The sequence below is a fragment of the Carya illinoinensis genome, chromosome 2 (assembly GCF_018687715.1).
Source record: "Carya illinoinensis cultivar Pawnee chromosome 2, C.illinoinensisPawnee_v1, whole genome shotgun sequence".
NCBI lineage: Eukaryota > Viridiplantae > Streptophyta > Magnoliopsida > Fagales > Juglandaceae > Carya > Carya illinoinensis.
Window position 1 is genome coordinate 25853270 of NC_056753.1, and position 18408 is coordinate 25871677.

The 18408-nt window shown below is 35.8% G+C and overlaps 2 protein-coding genes across 5 annotated transcripts; both read left to right on the plus strand.

Annotated features, from left to right (window-relative positions):
• The first annotated feature begins 149 nt into the window (after positions 1–149).
• On the plus strand, positions 150–7510 carry LOC122300532 (protein phosphatase 2C 70). Of its 2 annotated transcripts, none has more exons than XM_043111263.1 (13): positions 150–349; positions 1562–1751; positions 1865–2038; positions 2146–2321; positions 2417–2575; positions 3834–3977; positions 4065–4126; positions 4611–4746; positions 5848–5942; positions 6518–6636; positions 6717–6846; positions 7137–7191; positions 7325–7510. In XM_043111263.1, exons 1-13 carry the CDS (start codon positions 218–220, stop codon positions 7475–7477), a joined length of 1725 nt encoding a protein of 574 aa, XP_042967197.1. In that variant the 5' UTR covers positions 150–217; the 3' UTR covers positions 7478–7510. The 2 variants fall into 2 exon arrangements, with proteins under 2 accessions (XP_042967197.1, XP_042967198.1); XM_043111264.1 differs by having other exon boundaries at positions 6521–6636.
• Positions 7511–8621: 1111 nt separating this feature from the next.
• Positions 8622–13690, plus strand: LOC122300533 (putative methyltransferase C9orf114). Of its 3 annotated transcripts, none has more exons than XR_006240038.1 (11): positions 8622–9008; positions 9149–9196; positions 9368–9538; positions 9646–9712; positions 10358–10419; positions 11036–11114; positions 11503–11621; positions 11746–11825; positions 11922–12148; positions 12703–12772; positions 13063–13134. XR_006240038.1 is itself a non-coding variant. In XM_043111265.1 (11 exons), exons 1-11 carry the CDS (start codon positions 8787–8789, stop codon positions 13329–13331), a joined length of 1068 nt encoding a protein of 355 aa, XP_042967199.1. In that variant the 5' UTR covers positions 8626–8786; the 3' UTR covers positions 13332–13690. The 3 variants fall into 3 exon arrangements, 1 of the variants encoding a protein (XP_042967199.1); XR_006240039.1 differs by having other exon boundaries at positions 11922–12058; positions 13063–13128; XM_043111265.1 differs by lacking the exon at positions 11922–12148 and adding an exon at positions 13260–13690 and having other exon boundaries at positions 8626–9008; positions 13063–13140.
• The last annotated feature ends 4718 nt before the right edge of the window (positions 13691–18408 follow it).

The window sequence follows — 18408 nt, forward strand, 5'->3', positions numbered from 1 at the left end:
TTTATTTTTCAATAAAAAAAGTGAAATTTTCATTTTTAATTTGGATGTAAAAAAAAAAAAAATTTGTAAAATATATATAGTTTAAGATTTTAGAATGAAATTAAAATAATAAAAAAATCGAAAAGAAAAAAACGAAATTAAGTGCGACCAGTTCAAAGCGAGCGACCTTCTCGCAAACCCAAACGCCAATCAGTTTCTCGGCGAGGTAGCGAGAGCGATGACTATGACGATGCTAGACAGCATTGTCGGTTTTCTTCTCCTTATGCTGCTTTTGATCCTTCTCATTATCTTAATTGCCTGTAAACCATGGCGCTTCTTTTCCTCCTCATCTCGTTCCCGCACCATCAAGGTACCCCTTAGCTTTCTGATTTTACCCCAATTCTCCTCTCTATCTCTCTCTCTCTCTCTGAATTTTCTGGAAGCTACTGGGTTTTAATGTCCTTTTATTTATCTCCTTAGTGCAATGCACTGCTTTGTTGCTGAGAATTTGTCGGAAAAGATTTGACAAGATTTGAGATTTTTCGTAACGTTCGGTTTGTTCGATGTCGGTTTGTTTGTTTGGTTTTACATTTTGTTCCTCTTTCCGATTCTTGGGATTTATACGAAAGAAACGCACCCGTTTATGGATTTAATTCGGTGCGACTCTTTTCGGCTTGTTTCGAGATGCATCGACAAGCAGGATCAATCTTTTCAAGATGGATGACTGATGTGTGTAGGATTATGGAATTGAAGCGCCTTCTGCATGAGCGTTGATTTAGTATTTTTTTTCCCATATATTTCTTCTTGCTCGTCTTAGTTCGTTAGGGGCCGCCTTGTTCCATTCGGGTAAACTCCGAGCTAAGCAATTTAGATTCATTTTCTGTAATGGTACCGTTTTTGGATATTTGCTGTTTTTATTTTGTGTGTTCCGTTTGGGTTTGGTTCTGCTGGGAATATGAGTTCAGATTGATGTTGGACCAACTCACGTCAACTGGACAATTCCGTTTATTTACTCACTTGATTACAACTTGGAGTTGGGAACTTGTTAGTTTCTGTAAATTGCAACCTTGTTATGATTTTTTTTAGTTTTGTAATGGAATTTTAAAGCTATATTTTGTAGTCTTGTTACATGTAAGTGTTTTTTTTAAATTTTTATTTTTTTATTTTTTTTTTAATTGATGTTATATGCGAGCTTTTGATCATGTGAACGAGTTCATTGTGCTCAAAATTATTATAGGTTTCAATACAATTTTATTTCCTGGTTGCTAAAGGACAATCTGACCTTATATCATTTCATTATGTTTTTTTAGATTTGTTTGATATACCTGCAAAAGATGTAAATAAAATTAATAGATTTTTGAGTTGTCCTTCCACTTGATTACCAAGAAAATCTTATGCCATGGGATAGAGAAACCCATCTGAATATTAAATTGAAGCAATTTCTTAAGCTCAGAGATCAGTGTGTAAGAGTGAAACTAGGGACTTGTATTATTCAGGAAAAATGGGGACTAGAAAGGCCCTATTTCACATTTAATCTCCATGGATCAACGATGTTCACTCCCTGTGATTGCATATTTTGTAGGCTGGTGAGCTAGAAAGGCCCCTTGTTGCAGATGATGTGGGAATTTCCCGAAACCAAAGTAATGAATTGCCAAGGGATTATGATCTAGAGGGAGCACGTGTTCAAAATGAAGGGCATTTCCGCTCACCCCGGACTCATGGACTTGTTCATAAACAAAGGCTCCCCAATGTATCTTCCCATATAACTCAGGGTATTCAATGTTATTTTATATCTTTTCTTTTATCACCTAATGCTTTTGCTTTAATTGCTCTTCTACTTCCAGTACCCAAACAAAACCAAAAGTTTATTTTTCACTCTTCCCAGGTGATAGCTTGGTTTTAGACCTGACATCTGATCCTCCGGAAGATGTTTTGGTTGGTCAGACGCTTAAGAATCCTTTTTCACCAGAACAATTAGCTGAATTTTTAAAACATGGTAGACAGAGATTAGTAGGAGATAAGTTGCAGGAGCCCGTGCACAAGGACATTCTAGATCAAAGTAATTTCTTATATCTTTTACTTGTATTTGCAGTTCCGTTTTCTCTGTTTCTTATAATTGACTGAGTATATAAAACATGTCATCATATCTTTCTGTTAGAACTGCAGGAAGCTGCCTCACCCTGGAGGTTACCTCTGGTCCATCTCTTGGGGTCCGTTGTTCTGCACAGTCAACAAATACTTCTAGGCTTCCACTGACCCTTGGAAGGGTTTCTCCAAGTGATTTAGTATTGAAAGATTCAGAGGTGTCGGGGAAGCATGCGATGATAAACTGGAATTTGAATGTAAACCTTCATAACTTCTTTACTACTTCCTTTACCATTCTGCTTCCATGCTGTATCTATGGTGCTATTTATTGTATACTTGTCTATTGGTTTAGAAATTGAAGTGGGAGCTTGCAGACATGGGTAGTCTAAATGGGACACTTCTTAATTCACAGCCGATCAACCATCCTGATTCTGGAAGTAGACATTGGGGTGACCCAATTGAGCTTGCGAGTGGAGATATAATAACTCTTGGCACAACTTCAACAGTATCTGTAAGTTAATCTAAATGCTATTCTTTGTGCTTGTTTACAATTTGTAAATTTGTAACAATGTTGGCCCTTGGGACATCTCTGGTCATCATCTCAAATATATTGTATTAGTGAGTTTCCAAGGTGAAGAACTGTTGAAGCTACATTGAAAATTTTAAATTACACAGTTCTAAATACTTTTAATGCATTAAAAACTTTCAATCAAATGGATCTGAAGTCATGAATAATGCAACCCTGACAGAACTTTTGAGATGTAATTTCCCTCTCTTAAGCAAAATAATAAAGAGACCAGTTAATGGAGAATGGTTCACCGCTGTAATGAATTGAGTAATCTTTTTTTTTTTTTTTTTTTTTTTATAAGTTGAGTAATGTTTTAACTTTATTAAGATGCCATCTTACTGGTTTTCTTCTTCCTTTTTTTTTAAAAAATATTCTTTTTAAGTTATTTATTATGCTTATTTGTCAGATTAATGATAAATATTTCAAACTTAGATTTAGTTGCCTTAGAATTCTCTATCTAATTTCTATGGTGATATTAAAAAAGAAAAGATGTAGCATTAAGTATTATATTATTTATTATTATTGTATTATCATTTTGAATGAAAGTTCTAAAGATGCTGCAATAAATATTGTAGGGCCCACACATTGTGTTTGAGATCCCAAAATTTGCACATTATTTTTAGGGGATCTCGATCCAGTTTTGTCCAAGACAAGTAAAGAAAAATGCAGAATCCATCATTTATGGTATTGATAGACTCATGAAAGCAAAGGTTTATCCATATTGATATCAGTATTGATAATGTACAAAAAGGAAGGGAAAAGGTTTGACTTGTTGTGAATGACTAAATGTATATACTTTTTACCAATTGCCACGTGATGTCGAGTGCCATGCTGCACATCTTCCCTTATGATTTGTTCACCTCACCAAGATTTGTCTTTTTTTATACTTTTTCGTGCAACTCTTTTTGGTACTAATTTGGTTATATAACAATGGGAGTAAAATTTAAATATAGAAGAGTTTTGGAGCTTCATGTGTTAGCAGAAAAATAATAGTTTTGTGACCAATTTGGATAAACTAATCCAGCTAGTGACATGATTTGGGATATTCCTGTGTTTGAAAAAGAAAATATTTAGAACATGGCTTCAGAGATTTCCTATTGTAGATGATGGCTTGATTGGCAACTGTTTATTTTATTTTTGAAAAAAGGCAATTAATGCCACTATTTCCATTTTTGTAAGCACCTGAAATATCCTGTGCCAGGTTCACATTACATCTCAAACTGAGCAACAGATTCCCTTTGGAGTTGGTGTGGCATCAGATCCGATGGCTTTGCGTAGAGGAGGAAAGAAGCTTGCTATGGAAGATGTGTACTATTACCACTGGCCTCTCCCTGGTGCTGACCAGGTCTTGGAGTTATTTTTGTTTATTTCAGTGAATATCCTTCACATCTTCTTCAAAGAGTGACATTCACTCAACATGCCTACCTTGCAGTTTGGTTTGTTTGGCATCTGCGACGGCCATGGAGGAGCTGAGGCCGCAAAATCTGCTAGCAAGTTAGTTCTCAACTCAAATGGGTTACCGTTCTGGGTTTCTGAACTTTGTAATCTGTGTTGAAAAACTGGATAACTATTCGGTTAGTGGGAAGAATTTCACTATTATTTTATGGCATTCGGCCCCCATATACTTTGGCTATGCCTATTTCTCATCAACAAAATTCTTATTTACTGATCAAAACTAATTTTTTTTTTTCATTCAGCCTACTTTAAAAGTAGTGATTGATGATTCTAAGTGAATGCTTTATGCATTGTGTTTATCATCTAGTAAAGAAGTAATTGATTGTCTTTAATGCACTTTTTAGACCAAAATTCTCTTTGGTATGGACATGATCATGCAAATCCCAAGAACTTCACTTTTTTGCTTAACTATTATGCCCCTGGTCTTGCTTTTCGATAATGTGTGTCAAGATGCTTTGGTGTTCTGGTCCTTGGCTGCAGTTTGATACTTAAGTAATCACTGATAATTAAATTTCGTCTCCAGAATTCTACCGGAGATGGTTGCTGCAATTCTTTTGGATTCACTGACAAGGGAAAGGGTCTTTTCACATTGCGATGCTTCAGATGTTCTGAGGGATGCATTTTCTCAGACAGAAGCACGCATGGATCATTATTATGAGGTATGATAGTTTCTTGTTCTTTTGCAGTGAAATGCATTTTCCTTTTTGACCTTACTTTTTCTATGCATTTATCCACAACTTGCAATTTAAATGGTAGCTTTATTCATTGCAAAGTGATTTTTGTCAGTATCCAGTTTAGTAGCATCTCTAGCATTGACCGGCTACAATACGGACAAGGGTCCTTGTATCTTCAATGAATCTTGAATGATTCCTTCCATATCCGTGACACGTGTTCAGAATTCTGAATTATGTACAATGATTTGTAAGTTTGTCTGTCATGACTTGTAAGACCACAATAGGTCTATGATAAGATCATTCATTTACAATCTAATGGTATACAAATCAACGTCTCTAAATTAAAGAAAAATGAATTTATGGCTGTTGAGGATGATTCTATAGCTGGTCCAAGACAAACTATTATTGGTGATTTATTGAGACGACCCTTGCATTCGTAGTATGTTGGTGAACTAATCCTTTGATGGGTTTTGCTATGGCTCTATTTGTGAGATTCCTATCTATTATTTTGGAAATTTGTAATTCTTCCATTTTACTAGATAGAAACCCTTTGCTTCATGATGGCGTTTCCCAAGTGTTCTGAAGTAATCTTGTTAGTCTAACAATAGCCACGGGAAGTTACTTATAGGAAGTTCCGAAGTTGCAAATTTCATTCATCATACTTGCTGAGAAGTTGGTAAGCAGTTTGAAGAAATATTCCCTTCTCTCTCTCTCTCTCTCTCTCTCTCTCTCTCTCACACACACACACACACACACATACACACAAACAACTTAATCGTGCTTCTTAGATGAGCATGGGCTTGTTCTCAGTCTATATTGTTGTTTCTATAGATTTGAATGCTGCCTTTATTTTGGTGTTTTGCATTTTTTTAGCCAAATTCTTAACTGTTTGTCGAAATTTTGAGTTCATCCTGTTGATACCCTTTCCTATCAGAGTTCAACTTTTTGTGTATCCTACCTTTTATCTTACTGTGGCAAATTACTGGAGAAAAAAGAAGTAGAATTATTCCATCTTCCTTTTAAATATTTGTGTTCTTAGTAATTTAAGGCTGTGGTGTGGACATTGTGATAATCAATTCTTTGCAGGGTTGTACTGCAACAGTGCTTCTGGTATGGGCTGATGGTGAAGAAAATTTCTTTGCGCAATGTGCAAATGTTGGAGATTCAGATTGTGTTATGAAGTACGTGTTCATGTTGTCATTCTTCCATTCATATGATTGGTAGGATAATATTTTCCCAAAACTTGTATGCTACTGTTTTTGATGGGGTATACTGGTGGACCAAGGGGGAAGTTAAGGATCCTGACTCTGATCTTCTGAAGAATAGTCATTGTGGGTGGCTACTATGATTTTTGAAATTTTATGCGTTTCTTTTTTCAGCATTTCTTATGTATCCGTTTATTAAAATAGAGTTGCTCCTTTGAATGTGGTAGAATATAACAGGGCGTTGGTGGTTATTAATTTTACCTCCATATAATCACAAATATTACTGTTGGTAGTTTTTTTTTTTTACCTTGTTATATTACAATGACTTTGGGCTTGCAAATGTACACACTAATTCATCTTAATCTCTCTTGTTTGATACACGCTAATACATCTCAATCTCTCTTGTTTGTGTTGATGTCTGATCGTGTTCTCGTCGTCCCTCAAATAATTTCCTTTCCAGTAGTTTGAATGTCTGGTATGGTAGTTCAAAAGTTACTTGTGATAATATCTTTAAATGCCTTATTTACAACTACATGTCATTTTGTTTGTAGCAGTGTTGATGGGAAACAAATTAAGATGACAGAAGACCATAAAGTAATTAGTTATTCTGAAAAACTCCGTTTCAAAGAAACAGGAAAACCACTGAAAGAAGGGGAAACTCGTCTCTGTGGTAAGCAAAATTACATTTTAACCTTTTCATACATTATAATGATGGTTAATTGCTTACATATTTCTTTTTTCGTACTTCAGGTTTGAACCTTGCTCGGATGCTTGGAGATAAATTCCTTAAACAGCAGGATTCCCGCTTCAGTTCAGAGCCTTACATAAGTCAAGCTGTTCGTATCAATCAATCAAGTGGAGCATTTGCACTATTGGCAAGGTGATTTTGCCTTTGGTCAATTGCTTTTTGTAATTCTTGTGTATAGCATCAGTTTCAGCAAATATTGATTTGGCTACTGTTGGTTGATCCAATTGATTGGCCTTATTTAGGTTAACTAGATTTCATTTGTATGTGACCAACACATTGCTCTTGAACAAGTGCATTTATTTTCTAGACATACATAACTATTAGAAGTTGGATATACATTCTCAATTATATTCTGTTCTGTATTTTTTATTTTCTGTTGTGAAATTTAAGAAATATAACTCTGGATTGTGCAAAAATCACAGTGATGGGTTATGGGATGTCATTAGTATGAAGAAGGCAACACAGCTAGTCCTTCAGGTATTATATTTTTACATGATTCAAAGTTCTCTTCCGATCACTCTGAGGGTTTATTTTATTTTCCGTTGATTTGTTTTTTTTCCTCTCTCTTCCAATTCTTCCTAATATATCTCTAAATTTCTCTGCTTGACAGGCAAGGGAGAGACACTCGAGAGAAGAGAATTCTGCAGAGAAGATTGCTAATTTCTTGTTGAGTGAGGCTAGAACGCTGCGAACAAAGGATAACACATCTATAATTTTCTTAGATTTTGACTTTTCTGGAGTCTCATGTAAAGTTGAATCATGATCGGGTCAAAAAAAGGTTTGAGGACTTCACATATGATTATGTTTGTTGTCTATCATTTTTTTAAGTTTCTGGACCATATCTCCTATGCGATATCACCCATATGATGGATATACATTGGCCGATTCCTTGGTACAAGAAGAGTATAAGCATCTTCCAGATATGATGACCATTCAGTACCCACATTGGTGGCACTGGCAGTAGGTCGGAGAACTCTGCAAGGTTACAATGGTGGTTTTCCAAGCAGGGTCTTGTGCTGTAAGAGCACGTTACTGTTGTCATGAGCAAAGAACCGATCCAAGATACCGTCATCACCGAGTTATGGTGCAGTTCCGGTGCCTGAAAGTTGTCCAATGCCAGATTATGCTGCAGTGCTAGGGAGACGTTTTCCCCATGGTTTATAGGAGAATACCATAATTTCAAAACTTTTACCCAAGTTGGTTTTTCAATTATTGAAACTATATCATCTTATCTCAACATTTAAACACCATTTAAACATAAATATTTTTCAATTTCAATTTTTAAACTTTTTCATCTAATAATTATTTATTTATTATAACTTTTTCGAACTTTTAGACAATATAAAATATAATTTCATTTTTTCAAATCTCAAAATAAAAATTATATTAAAAGATTATATTTTAACTCTCTTTTAACTTTATAATTTTTTTATTCAATTTTTTTTATTTATTTTTAAAAATCTCATAAAAATTTTAATCTAACCTATTTTGTTACTATTTATAAATTATTTCACTACTATTTATAAATTTTTTATATCTCATAAGTGACACCTAAGAGGTAGAGGAATGATCACTTTTGACATGAGCCTAAGAAGTCGTCATATTTGATAACTCAAATCTCCAGATTCAACTTCAACCGGAGAGATTGAATAGAGGAAAAATGAAAATTATAATATAAAGAAGTTTAGAAAAACTCAACTCTAGTCTCTCAAAATTTGGAGAAAAACTTGAAAGATGTAATATAAATTATATATGTTTTCCAAAATTAAATAGTTTGTGAATAAATAAAAAATTATTCAAATAAATAGAAAAGTATTTATATTTTAAAGTGTAATTCGATGATAAAATTATACTTGATTCAAAACAAATAGAAGTTGAAACACTTATCATTCGACATTTACCTTTACTTAATTACGGTATACAAAACTTTAATTAAAACCCAACCGGGGGGTCCCCGCTGGTGCTCCCACTAATGCCAAGCTCACCTCACGGCCCAAACCCTCGCACTCTTGATCTCAAACCCTTGGAAACAAGGCGCGGGTTTTCTTGTCAGCTCGAAGGACCGTATAGAAATGGCGAAGAAGAAAAGGAAAGCCGAAGCTGAATCGGACTCAGGACCGAACGCACCGGATGCACGGCAAAACGATGTCGAGCTCGTTAATGGCAACCCTCATAAGAAGATCAAGAAGAAGAAGAAGAGAACGGACGAAGAAACACAGGAGATACCCACTGTCAGCATAGCCGTGCCCGGTTCCATCATCGACAACACCCAATCTTTCGAACTTGCCACCCGAGTACATCTTTCCCTACTCTCTATTTACTTTTCCGTTTATCTGAACTCTATTTTCGCTCTGCTTTCGCCGCGTCTAAACGGTGTCTTTCTGTCATGTTATTTATCTTTTTTCTCAATTTTATATTATTTTCTACTTCTCAGTTGGCTGGTCAGATTGCACGTGCGGCTACCATTTTCCGAATCGATGAAGTTTGTAACTAGTCCTTGTTAACTTTTACTCGCTCTGTGTTTGATTGTTTAAATTGTGCATTAGAGAAATTAACTTTCTGACTTATCACGTAACAAACGTATACATATTATGACTACATAACTAAATAATTCATAGGTATCTTATTCCTGAGATCTTTATTGTATTAACAGGTGATAGTATTTGATAACAAAAGTGATGGAGTGAACGATTTTATGGCTCTGGATAGTACAGATGAGAATGAAAGTGGTGCGGCTTTTCTTGTAAGGATCTTGCAGTATCTTGAGACGCCGCAATATTTAAGAAGAACTCTCTTCTCAATGCATAACAGCTTAAGATTCGTGGTATGGACTTCAGTTTGCGTTGATATGTTACCAGTAGCAATAGCATTTCTTTTAGTTGAATTTTGGTTGATGGTTGATTAAGTTGTTTGTATATTGCATTTTGACAGGGAATGTTGCCTCCTCTTGATGCTCCACACCATCTGCGGAAGCATGAGTGGGCCCCATATCGAGAAGGTATGCCTAAATAGTTGAAAAATGTAAATTTGAGCATGGTACTTACATTTTGAGACACTCATGCGTAGGTGTTACACTTGTATATGTCCCATGTACTTGGCTATGCCTATTAATAATAAAGCTTTTATTTACTTATCAAAATATACTTATAAAAAAAATTTATCAAAATATTTAGTGATTGATGGCTTTCAATGCCTAGAAATAACCTCATTTCTTAGGATTCTGTACTTTGCTTTAAAGTACCAGCAATGCTAGTGCTGGATATAGAGCTAAAAAGACATACGTACCATATGGAGAATCTAAGAGACAGACTATGTTTTGAAATTCTTGTATTTATGTACAAAAAGGATCTTGAATTTGTTAATTTGACAGAAGAAGTGGCTTAAAATGGATGTTATGGGTGGTGACAATTCTTGACTTTTTTTAAGATAAATTTATTTGTATTGTTGAGTTGATGCACGGAACAAATGGCAGGAGTCATGAACATATAATTGGAAATAGTTGATTTTTCGAGGGAACATTGTGCATTGCATGTTTCTGTTGTCTGACGTTAAATAATTGGCAATTTTAGTTTAAATGACTAGGTTTGCTTCCTTTGTTTTGGACCTTTGCCCAAAATTTTGATTTCTTGAATTTTCTTTATAGGTGTCACTCTAAAAGAAAGATCTGCAGGCTCGGGAACACTCGTTGATGTGGGTCTAAGTAAGGTATAATCACTTCTGCCTGTTCAAAAGCTATTTGTGCAACTATTATAAACTTTAATTAAGTAAATGTTGTGCCTCTCTCTCTCTCTCTCTCCCCCCCCCCCCCCCTTTCTTTTTCTCTAAAAACTAGAATTCTTTCTTTGATGTCGAGCATATCAAGTTGTTTGGCATCAACAAAAATAAGTCCTGCAATACTGTTGGTGTAATACTGCTAATTAAGTATGGAAAGGTGGTGATGGAATACCACATTGTTTGGGAGAAAATCATTCCAGTTTATAATGTTTAATTTTCTTCTGCTTGATATAACCACTGACATTGGGATGCTGACAAGGTGGTAGGATTCTTTTATGCCATTTGTATTTTCTTATTCTATGAAGATGTTGCCAATATAAGCACAAAAGATCATGCTTCTTAGTATGTATGAAAAGTGATAGCTGATGAACCAAAAAAGGGATAAATAACCACTCAACAAATGATCTGGTTGCTTATAATGTTGTCAATGAGCTCTAGCTCAAATGGCACTTCCTCCCCTCGTAAGAACTGGGAGGGTGATGCTTAAGACCCACTAAAATTACGTGTAACTTACTAACAAAAAAATATTATTTCACTGGTAATGCAGAATATTGTCATTAATCAAGTAATGGAACCCCATAAAAGAGTTACTGTGGCTATGGGAATCGACCGCAATCTGGATGCTGGTAACACGAGATTTTTCCTTTTCCCTTTTCTTAATTTTTTTCTCCTCTATGTTGTTTCTTAATCGTATTCATTAAGCTCTTATTATTGCTCAGTTGATTCCTTCTGCATATCCAAAATTCTGCCTTTGTTTCTTCTATCTACATGATATTTATTTGAAGCATTAGATTTTAGTTAAGCTGGTTTGACATTCATTTTATTCATCCCACCTGTTTTGGCATCAGGATAAAGCATTGCCTGTGAGTTCCATAAGCCAATGCAGTAGATGGAATTCTTTTAGGAAAAAATCATTTTTTATCATACCTTCAGGCATCCATATGCAATCTTCTGTATTTGGAAAAAGCTACATGATTAAATGGGGTTTATGATTCCTCTGTTGCATTTATCTAGATTTACCTCGTGAAATTGTCTCGTCCTCCAAGCCGAGGGAAGAAGCAGGAATTTATTGGGGGTATAGAGTTCGTTATGCTTCCAATATAAATTCAGTATTTAAGGATTGCCAATTCAAGGTCTTCATTCTCTGACTCTGATTTTTTTTTCTGCTCTCTTTTTCCTTTCAAGCCACAGTATTGTTTCTTTGATAACCATTCATCGGAGGCCTTTATCTATCAACTTGTGTCATATTAATCACAGGGGGGCTATGACCAAATAATCGGAACCTCAGAGCATGGTCAGATTGTTAATTCATCAGATCTGACTATACCTACCTTTAGGTATGCTTCTGTTTGATGTCTTGATCACAAGTAATTTTTTTTTTTTTTTTTAAATGGTGCTGCGATTGTGACTTCCTTTGGCTGGCTGTTCTTTAGTGACTGGAGCTAAGTTGCTCTCAGCAAAATTGTAAATGGTGGCTCTTTGAGGTCTAAAAAGAGAACTGGTGAGCACTAGAAGATATGTATTGAGAACATGTCTCCGGGCCTGGGGCAACGACATGTCTCATAATGAGGTTGGAAAATGGGAAGAACAGAGATTGTCTTTCCCTCTTCTTGTTACTTGATAGGTTGGAATGAAAAGAGAAAGATAGGAAACTTTGAAGGTTTGTTTTTCTGGAAAAGTAATAGATTTTTTTTTTTTTTTTCTTTTAAGACAAAATGAAACAATCAACTGCACAGGAAGTGCACAAGAAAGTCGCCTAAAGAATTCCACTGTGCAATTCATTTTTGAGAAGTATTAAAAAAAAAAATAGAAAGTCATCAAATGACTACCACTGCAATTCTACATCAATAAAATACTAATATATATAATAATTATCAATTCAAATGATCTGTTTTGACAAGTGGGGCATTCAGTAGTTTCTATTTTACATTAATTTGTCAGGATTCGTGATATTTCCTTTGTTTAAGTTCATCTTGAGGCATTCTTAACATATTAGTCTTTCCACCTTCAGTTACAAACCAAATTTAGGTATGCGGCAATATTACATCGAGTATTTTCATCAAGATATAAATACTTTGGTCTACACTTCATGATTGTTTTTTGTTTTTGTATTTTTTTTTGGTGGGGGGGGGGAAGGGGGGGTTATGCCAATCAGGCCACATGCCTTTTGGCTACACTTCATGATTGTTAATCTGATGTTTTGTGATTTTGTAGGCATCTGTTGATTGCTTTTGGTGGACTTGCTGGGTTAGAAGAAAGTATAGAAGAAGACAACAACTTAAAAGTATGGTTCTACAAGAAAATTAATTTCTGTCACTCAACACTTCTCTGGTTTAATTTTTTGTGAAACTGCTCCCAATTGTTCCAGAACATTGTTTTGAATAGAGGACATGTTTGTAAGAGAATGATACTTCTACAACTATTTTACAAAAATTCTCTTAACTTTAACCAGAGTTGTAAAAAGGGTTGTAAAGGAGATTTCTATCATTACTCATGATTTTATATCACTGGAGCTAGTTTTAAAAAAGCCATAAATACTGAGTATTGTTCTTTTTTCTCCCCTTTTGCTTTCAGGATAAAGATGTGCGCCAGGTATTTGATTTGTACTTGAACACTTGTCCAAATCAGGGGAGTCGAACAATTCGAACAGAGGTACTCATATATTCTCCATTTCTGAGTTTTCCCGCTAAGATATAATAATAATAATAATAATAATAATAAGTCTTCTCTAACTAATTTTGTTCTTACTCAATTTGCATCTTTATGGACAGGAAGCAATTTTTATTTCTCTTCAGTATTTCCAAGAGCCCATAACCCGAGCATTGCAGAGAGTGGAACTTTAAAGTTACTTGAGTCAATTAACAGCTAGGTAATTAGGTATTTTTGGACTTATGGGCCTGTGGCCTTACTTGGTGTAAGTCCTCAATCTGGTAACACCATTCTGCAGATCCTAAATCTGGTTTCAGACAGATGAAATACAAAGTATGCATAGAAAGGTATAATTATCCCCATCTGTCTTTATTTCAAATCTAGTCCACTTGTTTTAGGCATTTTGCCAAGATTTTTAATTTGTAGTATGTAGTTCAGTTGTTGAATTTTGAGCTGTAGATGGGGGATGTTGTAACATAATGACTTGTTTACTTGATTTTTCTTACTTGAAACTTCTGGCTGAAGAACAGAATTGAAGGTTGATTTGTGGTTCTTATTTGATGTAATTTTTCGAAATTCAAATAAGGAAAATGTGCAAAAGAAAAATTATCTGTTGACAACATACTTGTTGCCTTAATATTTAAAACTATTTTGGAGAATATTAGATTTTTCTAAAAGCTTATGCCAGGTATTATTTCTCTCTCTAAAATTTCTGTCCCTACATGTAACTCTAATTTAGCAGCCAATAAAAAAAAAAAAAACTCATTAATCAAGATACAGTTTATTAAATTGTTTATTTAACTTCTAATTACATTGTTTTTGTTAATGCGTAAATTTGTACAACAGACCGGAATGGATAAGAGAATCATCCCGAGCTCACGATGATAATTCAGGTGTTCTTTGTGTTCATTTATGAAATAAATAATAAATAAGTAAATAAAAATAGATAAAAGAGACATAAAGATTTACGTGATTTGACATAATGGTTACGTTCACGGATTGTTTGGAGGTGAAATTTGCTATGATAGGTGATCTTACAATCTCTCGTACCCTCACATATCTCATAATATAATTGAAGAATTTAGTCTAAGTGTAGGAAATTTTTAGTGAGTCTGGGTGTAGGGAGCTTCTCTAGAGAGCTTGTGGAGAGTTCTCTCCTTATATAGATGTTTATTTCCTCGAAGTGATTGAGATTAACTTGCCTTGTGAACTCATTTCCTTTTATGAGTTTGAATTTCTTTTTCTTTGGGAGTCTAAGTTAATTTTTTCTGACTTATCTCTTACTTGCATTGACTCTTCTCTGCCTTATTTCTTAATTTTATATATTCCCTTATTATTAGTGATAGGTTTTCAATGGGTTAAACTTAGTCAATTTAGCCCCTAATAGATGCTTGCGATTTTAAGGTCGACTTGTTTATCAAGGTCTTGAAAATTTTCAAGTCAACCGTGATTGAGATAACCTGTAAAAATCTGAAGAAAAGCAATTCTAGGAACTGGTCCATGTCATTATTATGCAATGCAATGGAGATCTCAATGAGCAGTCCTCAAGAAAAATTTGTGAAATTTGTAATAAGGGCCTTCGAAAATAGGCCTATGTGAAGTTTGTTTGTAAGAATGTTTATGTGATAATTGAGTGTACTAGTGATTGTATGTAACTGTTTATCGTTATAAAAGCGTGCATATTTCCATGCTCGGTGATCTTTTTGGTTTTCGGTGGCATTAGTGGATTTTGCCCAGTGTTGCAAGTTTCTGTTGGTGCTTTTCTGTTTTGATGTATATGTAAAAATTTATTTGTAGTAACCTACGCTTAAGTGGTTAGGGAGGTCATTGACCCCTTGGATCCATCCTAGGTGGTTGTTGAGCCTGTCAATTTATTCTTGAAGGAAATCCACTCGAGACGGTTGTAGAGTTCAAAGGTTTGTTCCCGAATGTAATCCTTTAGCGGTAATTGTAACAAGTGGAGACACTTGACTTATACTTGGCAGAAGGATGCCTTGATTGCGCTAATGGTGAGTGTAGTGGAGGGTGCCTCGACCACATACCTCTGGCAATGAAAGTGTAGTGGGAGGATGCCTCGACCGCGTAACTCTGCTAATGAGAGTGTAGCGGAAGGATGCCTCGATCACGTAACTCTGGCAATGAAAATGTAGCGGGAACATGCCTTGACCGCGTAATTCTGGCGATGCGAGTGTAGCAAGAAGATGCCTCGACCGCATAACTCTGCTAATGAAAGTGTAGTGGAAGGATGCCTCGATCATGTAACTTTGGCGATGGAAGTGTAGCGGGACCATACCTCAACTGTGTAACTCTGGCAATGGGAGTGTAGTGGGAGGATGCCTCCACATAACTTGGCAATGGGAGTGTAGCAGGAGAATGCATTGACTGCATAACTCTGACGATGTGAGTGTAGCAGGAGAATGCCTCGACCATGTAACTCTTTGTGGTGGAAGACATAGTGCAACTGCACTCTATGGTGGGAGCTAGAGCTCGATTGTGCCAAAATAAAAAACCAAAGATTAAACAATCTAAATCACAAGTTTGAGATGTGCAATAATGTTTTAAAAATCGTACCATACCAGCCGATATTTTCCATAGTTGGACAGTAACCTGTACAAGAGAAGGTTGTGCTTCGTACCGAGTCAAGTACTAGCCATACAGGGTGTTTTGGCTGGTATGCCGAATTTTGGCCGAAATCTACATTTCACCTGATACGTCAAATAGGGGCTGTTATAGTTTGGACGTTTTGTAATTTACATAAAACTTCATGGGCATTTTACAGTTCCAACCATCATTTGTTGCGCTACTGATGGCCATCTGTAAAACACTTCAATTGATGCCCAGCTTCAAGAGAACTTAAAAAGAAAAAATTCTTTACTTTCCCTTCTTTTGCTCTTTTACAATTTATTGAGTTAGTACTTAGGGACAAGTTTTTCACTTTTTTGTTTTCCAATGCATTATGCATCGAGCCATGAGCCATCCACTTTTTTTACTATCGGTGTAAGGCAGTAGTTACTCTTCCATGCGATTTAAATGTTGATGATGATGGTGATATTGATGAAAATATTTTGATTAAAATTTCGAATGTTAATTTGTATTATCTTATTGATGAAGATGAGTGATTTTATTTTAATAATTGGATTGAAAACTTAGAATTATTATTTAGTTTGACAAGTATGTGTGTTGTGTGTTGTTAAAATTTAAGATTTGTATTGAAAAGTATTATTGAGTTTATGACTTATTTTATTATTATTTTAGAACATAATTTATGTATATATACATATAATTTTTCCATGTATATACTATTACAAAACGGTATATGCAATGGTACATGTATTAAAATATTTCGTTATAATGTTTTAATCGAAACGGTTACTGAAACAGTATTCAAAACATTGATTTGCAAACCTGAGTCATCTTACTTGAGTGTGGTAAAAGCTGATGACACATGGGCGATACCCGTAGGCAGCCATGCTTTGGCAGTAATGAGGACACAAGATGCTCGCGATATCAAACAGTCTATTCTAACGATAACAAATTAATATGCCCGAGCGATGCTTGAGAGGGGCTTCACAACCGGTGTTTCATGCCATGTAGGTGATTCCCAACAACTAAGTATATTCTTCAGGCCTACAACCACTAGATTTCTCGTGCAACCTCATGGAGCTTTGTTGAGAAAATCCCTAAAATTCAAATTTGTTTGTAAAAAATAAAATAGTAAGTTTGAAAGAGACAAATCAGAGTAATTTAGTTCCTGCTTTCAATTCCTCTTTGACTAAGATCATTTGCTATTGAATAATTTTTGCATGGGGAAATTGTTCATCCTCGAGTGCTCTTGTGATAATGAAAATTATTTTGTCTCTGGATATTTTTGTTCATTCATTGATCTCTTGGAAGCGACACGAGTTCAACTCCAAGTCAAGTAGCTCACATCTTTCTTCTTTTTCTGCTTCTTTTATTGGACTATATCACTGAGCAAAGTTCATGTGTATGGCATGGGAAATACTGTGTATGGCGAGGGACACTCTGCATGGTGAGCAACTGGTGAAGAACACTGTGCTGTGCGTAACTGGTGAGCAGCACCTAGTGGGCAAGCATTGGTGAATAGCATCTTGCGGGAGAGCAACTGGCGAGGGACACTTCGTGTGGTTAGCAAGGAACACTCCGTGTGGCGAGCAACGCTCAACAAGCCAGAAACCAACAAGCAATGCTCTAAGAAACTCGTGTGGGGTGAGTGAACCACCATTTGGAGCTGAAGTCACAGTGGTGAGGAACCATATAATTGGTAGCAACTTGTAGCCGTGAGAACCATTGGTGAGGAGTTTTAGTGGAGTTGCGGTGGTGAGTAGCTATGCAACGGGAGTTCCTTCGTCGGGGACGTTCTTGCCAACAATAAGAGCTCCAGTACTTTCTGGTGTCCTCCTCTAAATGACGCCATTGCTAGTGGCTCTAGACGGTAAGAACTCACAATGTGTAGCTACATTGGTATAGATCTCTCGTGGCAACCGCCAATGATGGCGGAGGCGACTGATGGGGAACAAAACCTCTGTGGTCGAGGACGATCTTGCTGACAACAGAAAATGTTGGTGAGCTAGCTGGTGGCTGGTGGCTGGACCTTTGGGGTGCACAGGAACATGCATCCTCTACCCACAGTTCTGTGCCCGACGTGATTGGCTTCTAGCGTCGAGAAACCACCCCACCAGCAAAAGAAATCATCGGCGGTGCGGGTGGTAGCAAGCGGTGGCCCTGCTCACTCACTAATGCCGGTGTGTGGGCCTTTAGTCACTCATCAATCTTTTCCCATATTGTGCTAGGCATGCATAGCACACTGCTGCAATGAGCAGTCGGTGGAGAGCTCTGCTATCGTGATTGTTGAACCCAAGATTTCAAGTTTTGTGTAATTATATATCTATACATGGATTTTGATGATAACAAATAAATTCAAAGAATAAAGAAGTCTCAAGCTCAAGTTGTCTACACAATGGAGTCAAGCACATCAAGGAAACAAGCATGAGCAAGAAGGGAACAAGTTCACATTAAAATTATAGAATAATGTTGTAAATCTCTTAAAAATTCGAAATTAGGATTAAGGCTCAAAATTAATATTTTATCATAAAGCATTAAAATACATTTTCCACATGTGCATGAATATTTTAAAAATTAAATTTGAAAATTTTGAAAGATGATTGATTGTCATCTTTTACATGTACATGCCTTGATTAAAGGGTTGAACTTTGAAAATATTAAAGATGATTGATTGTCATCTTTCACATG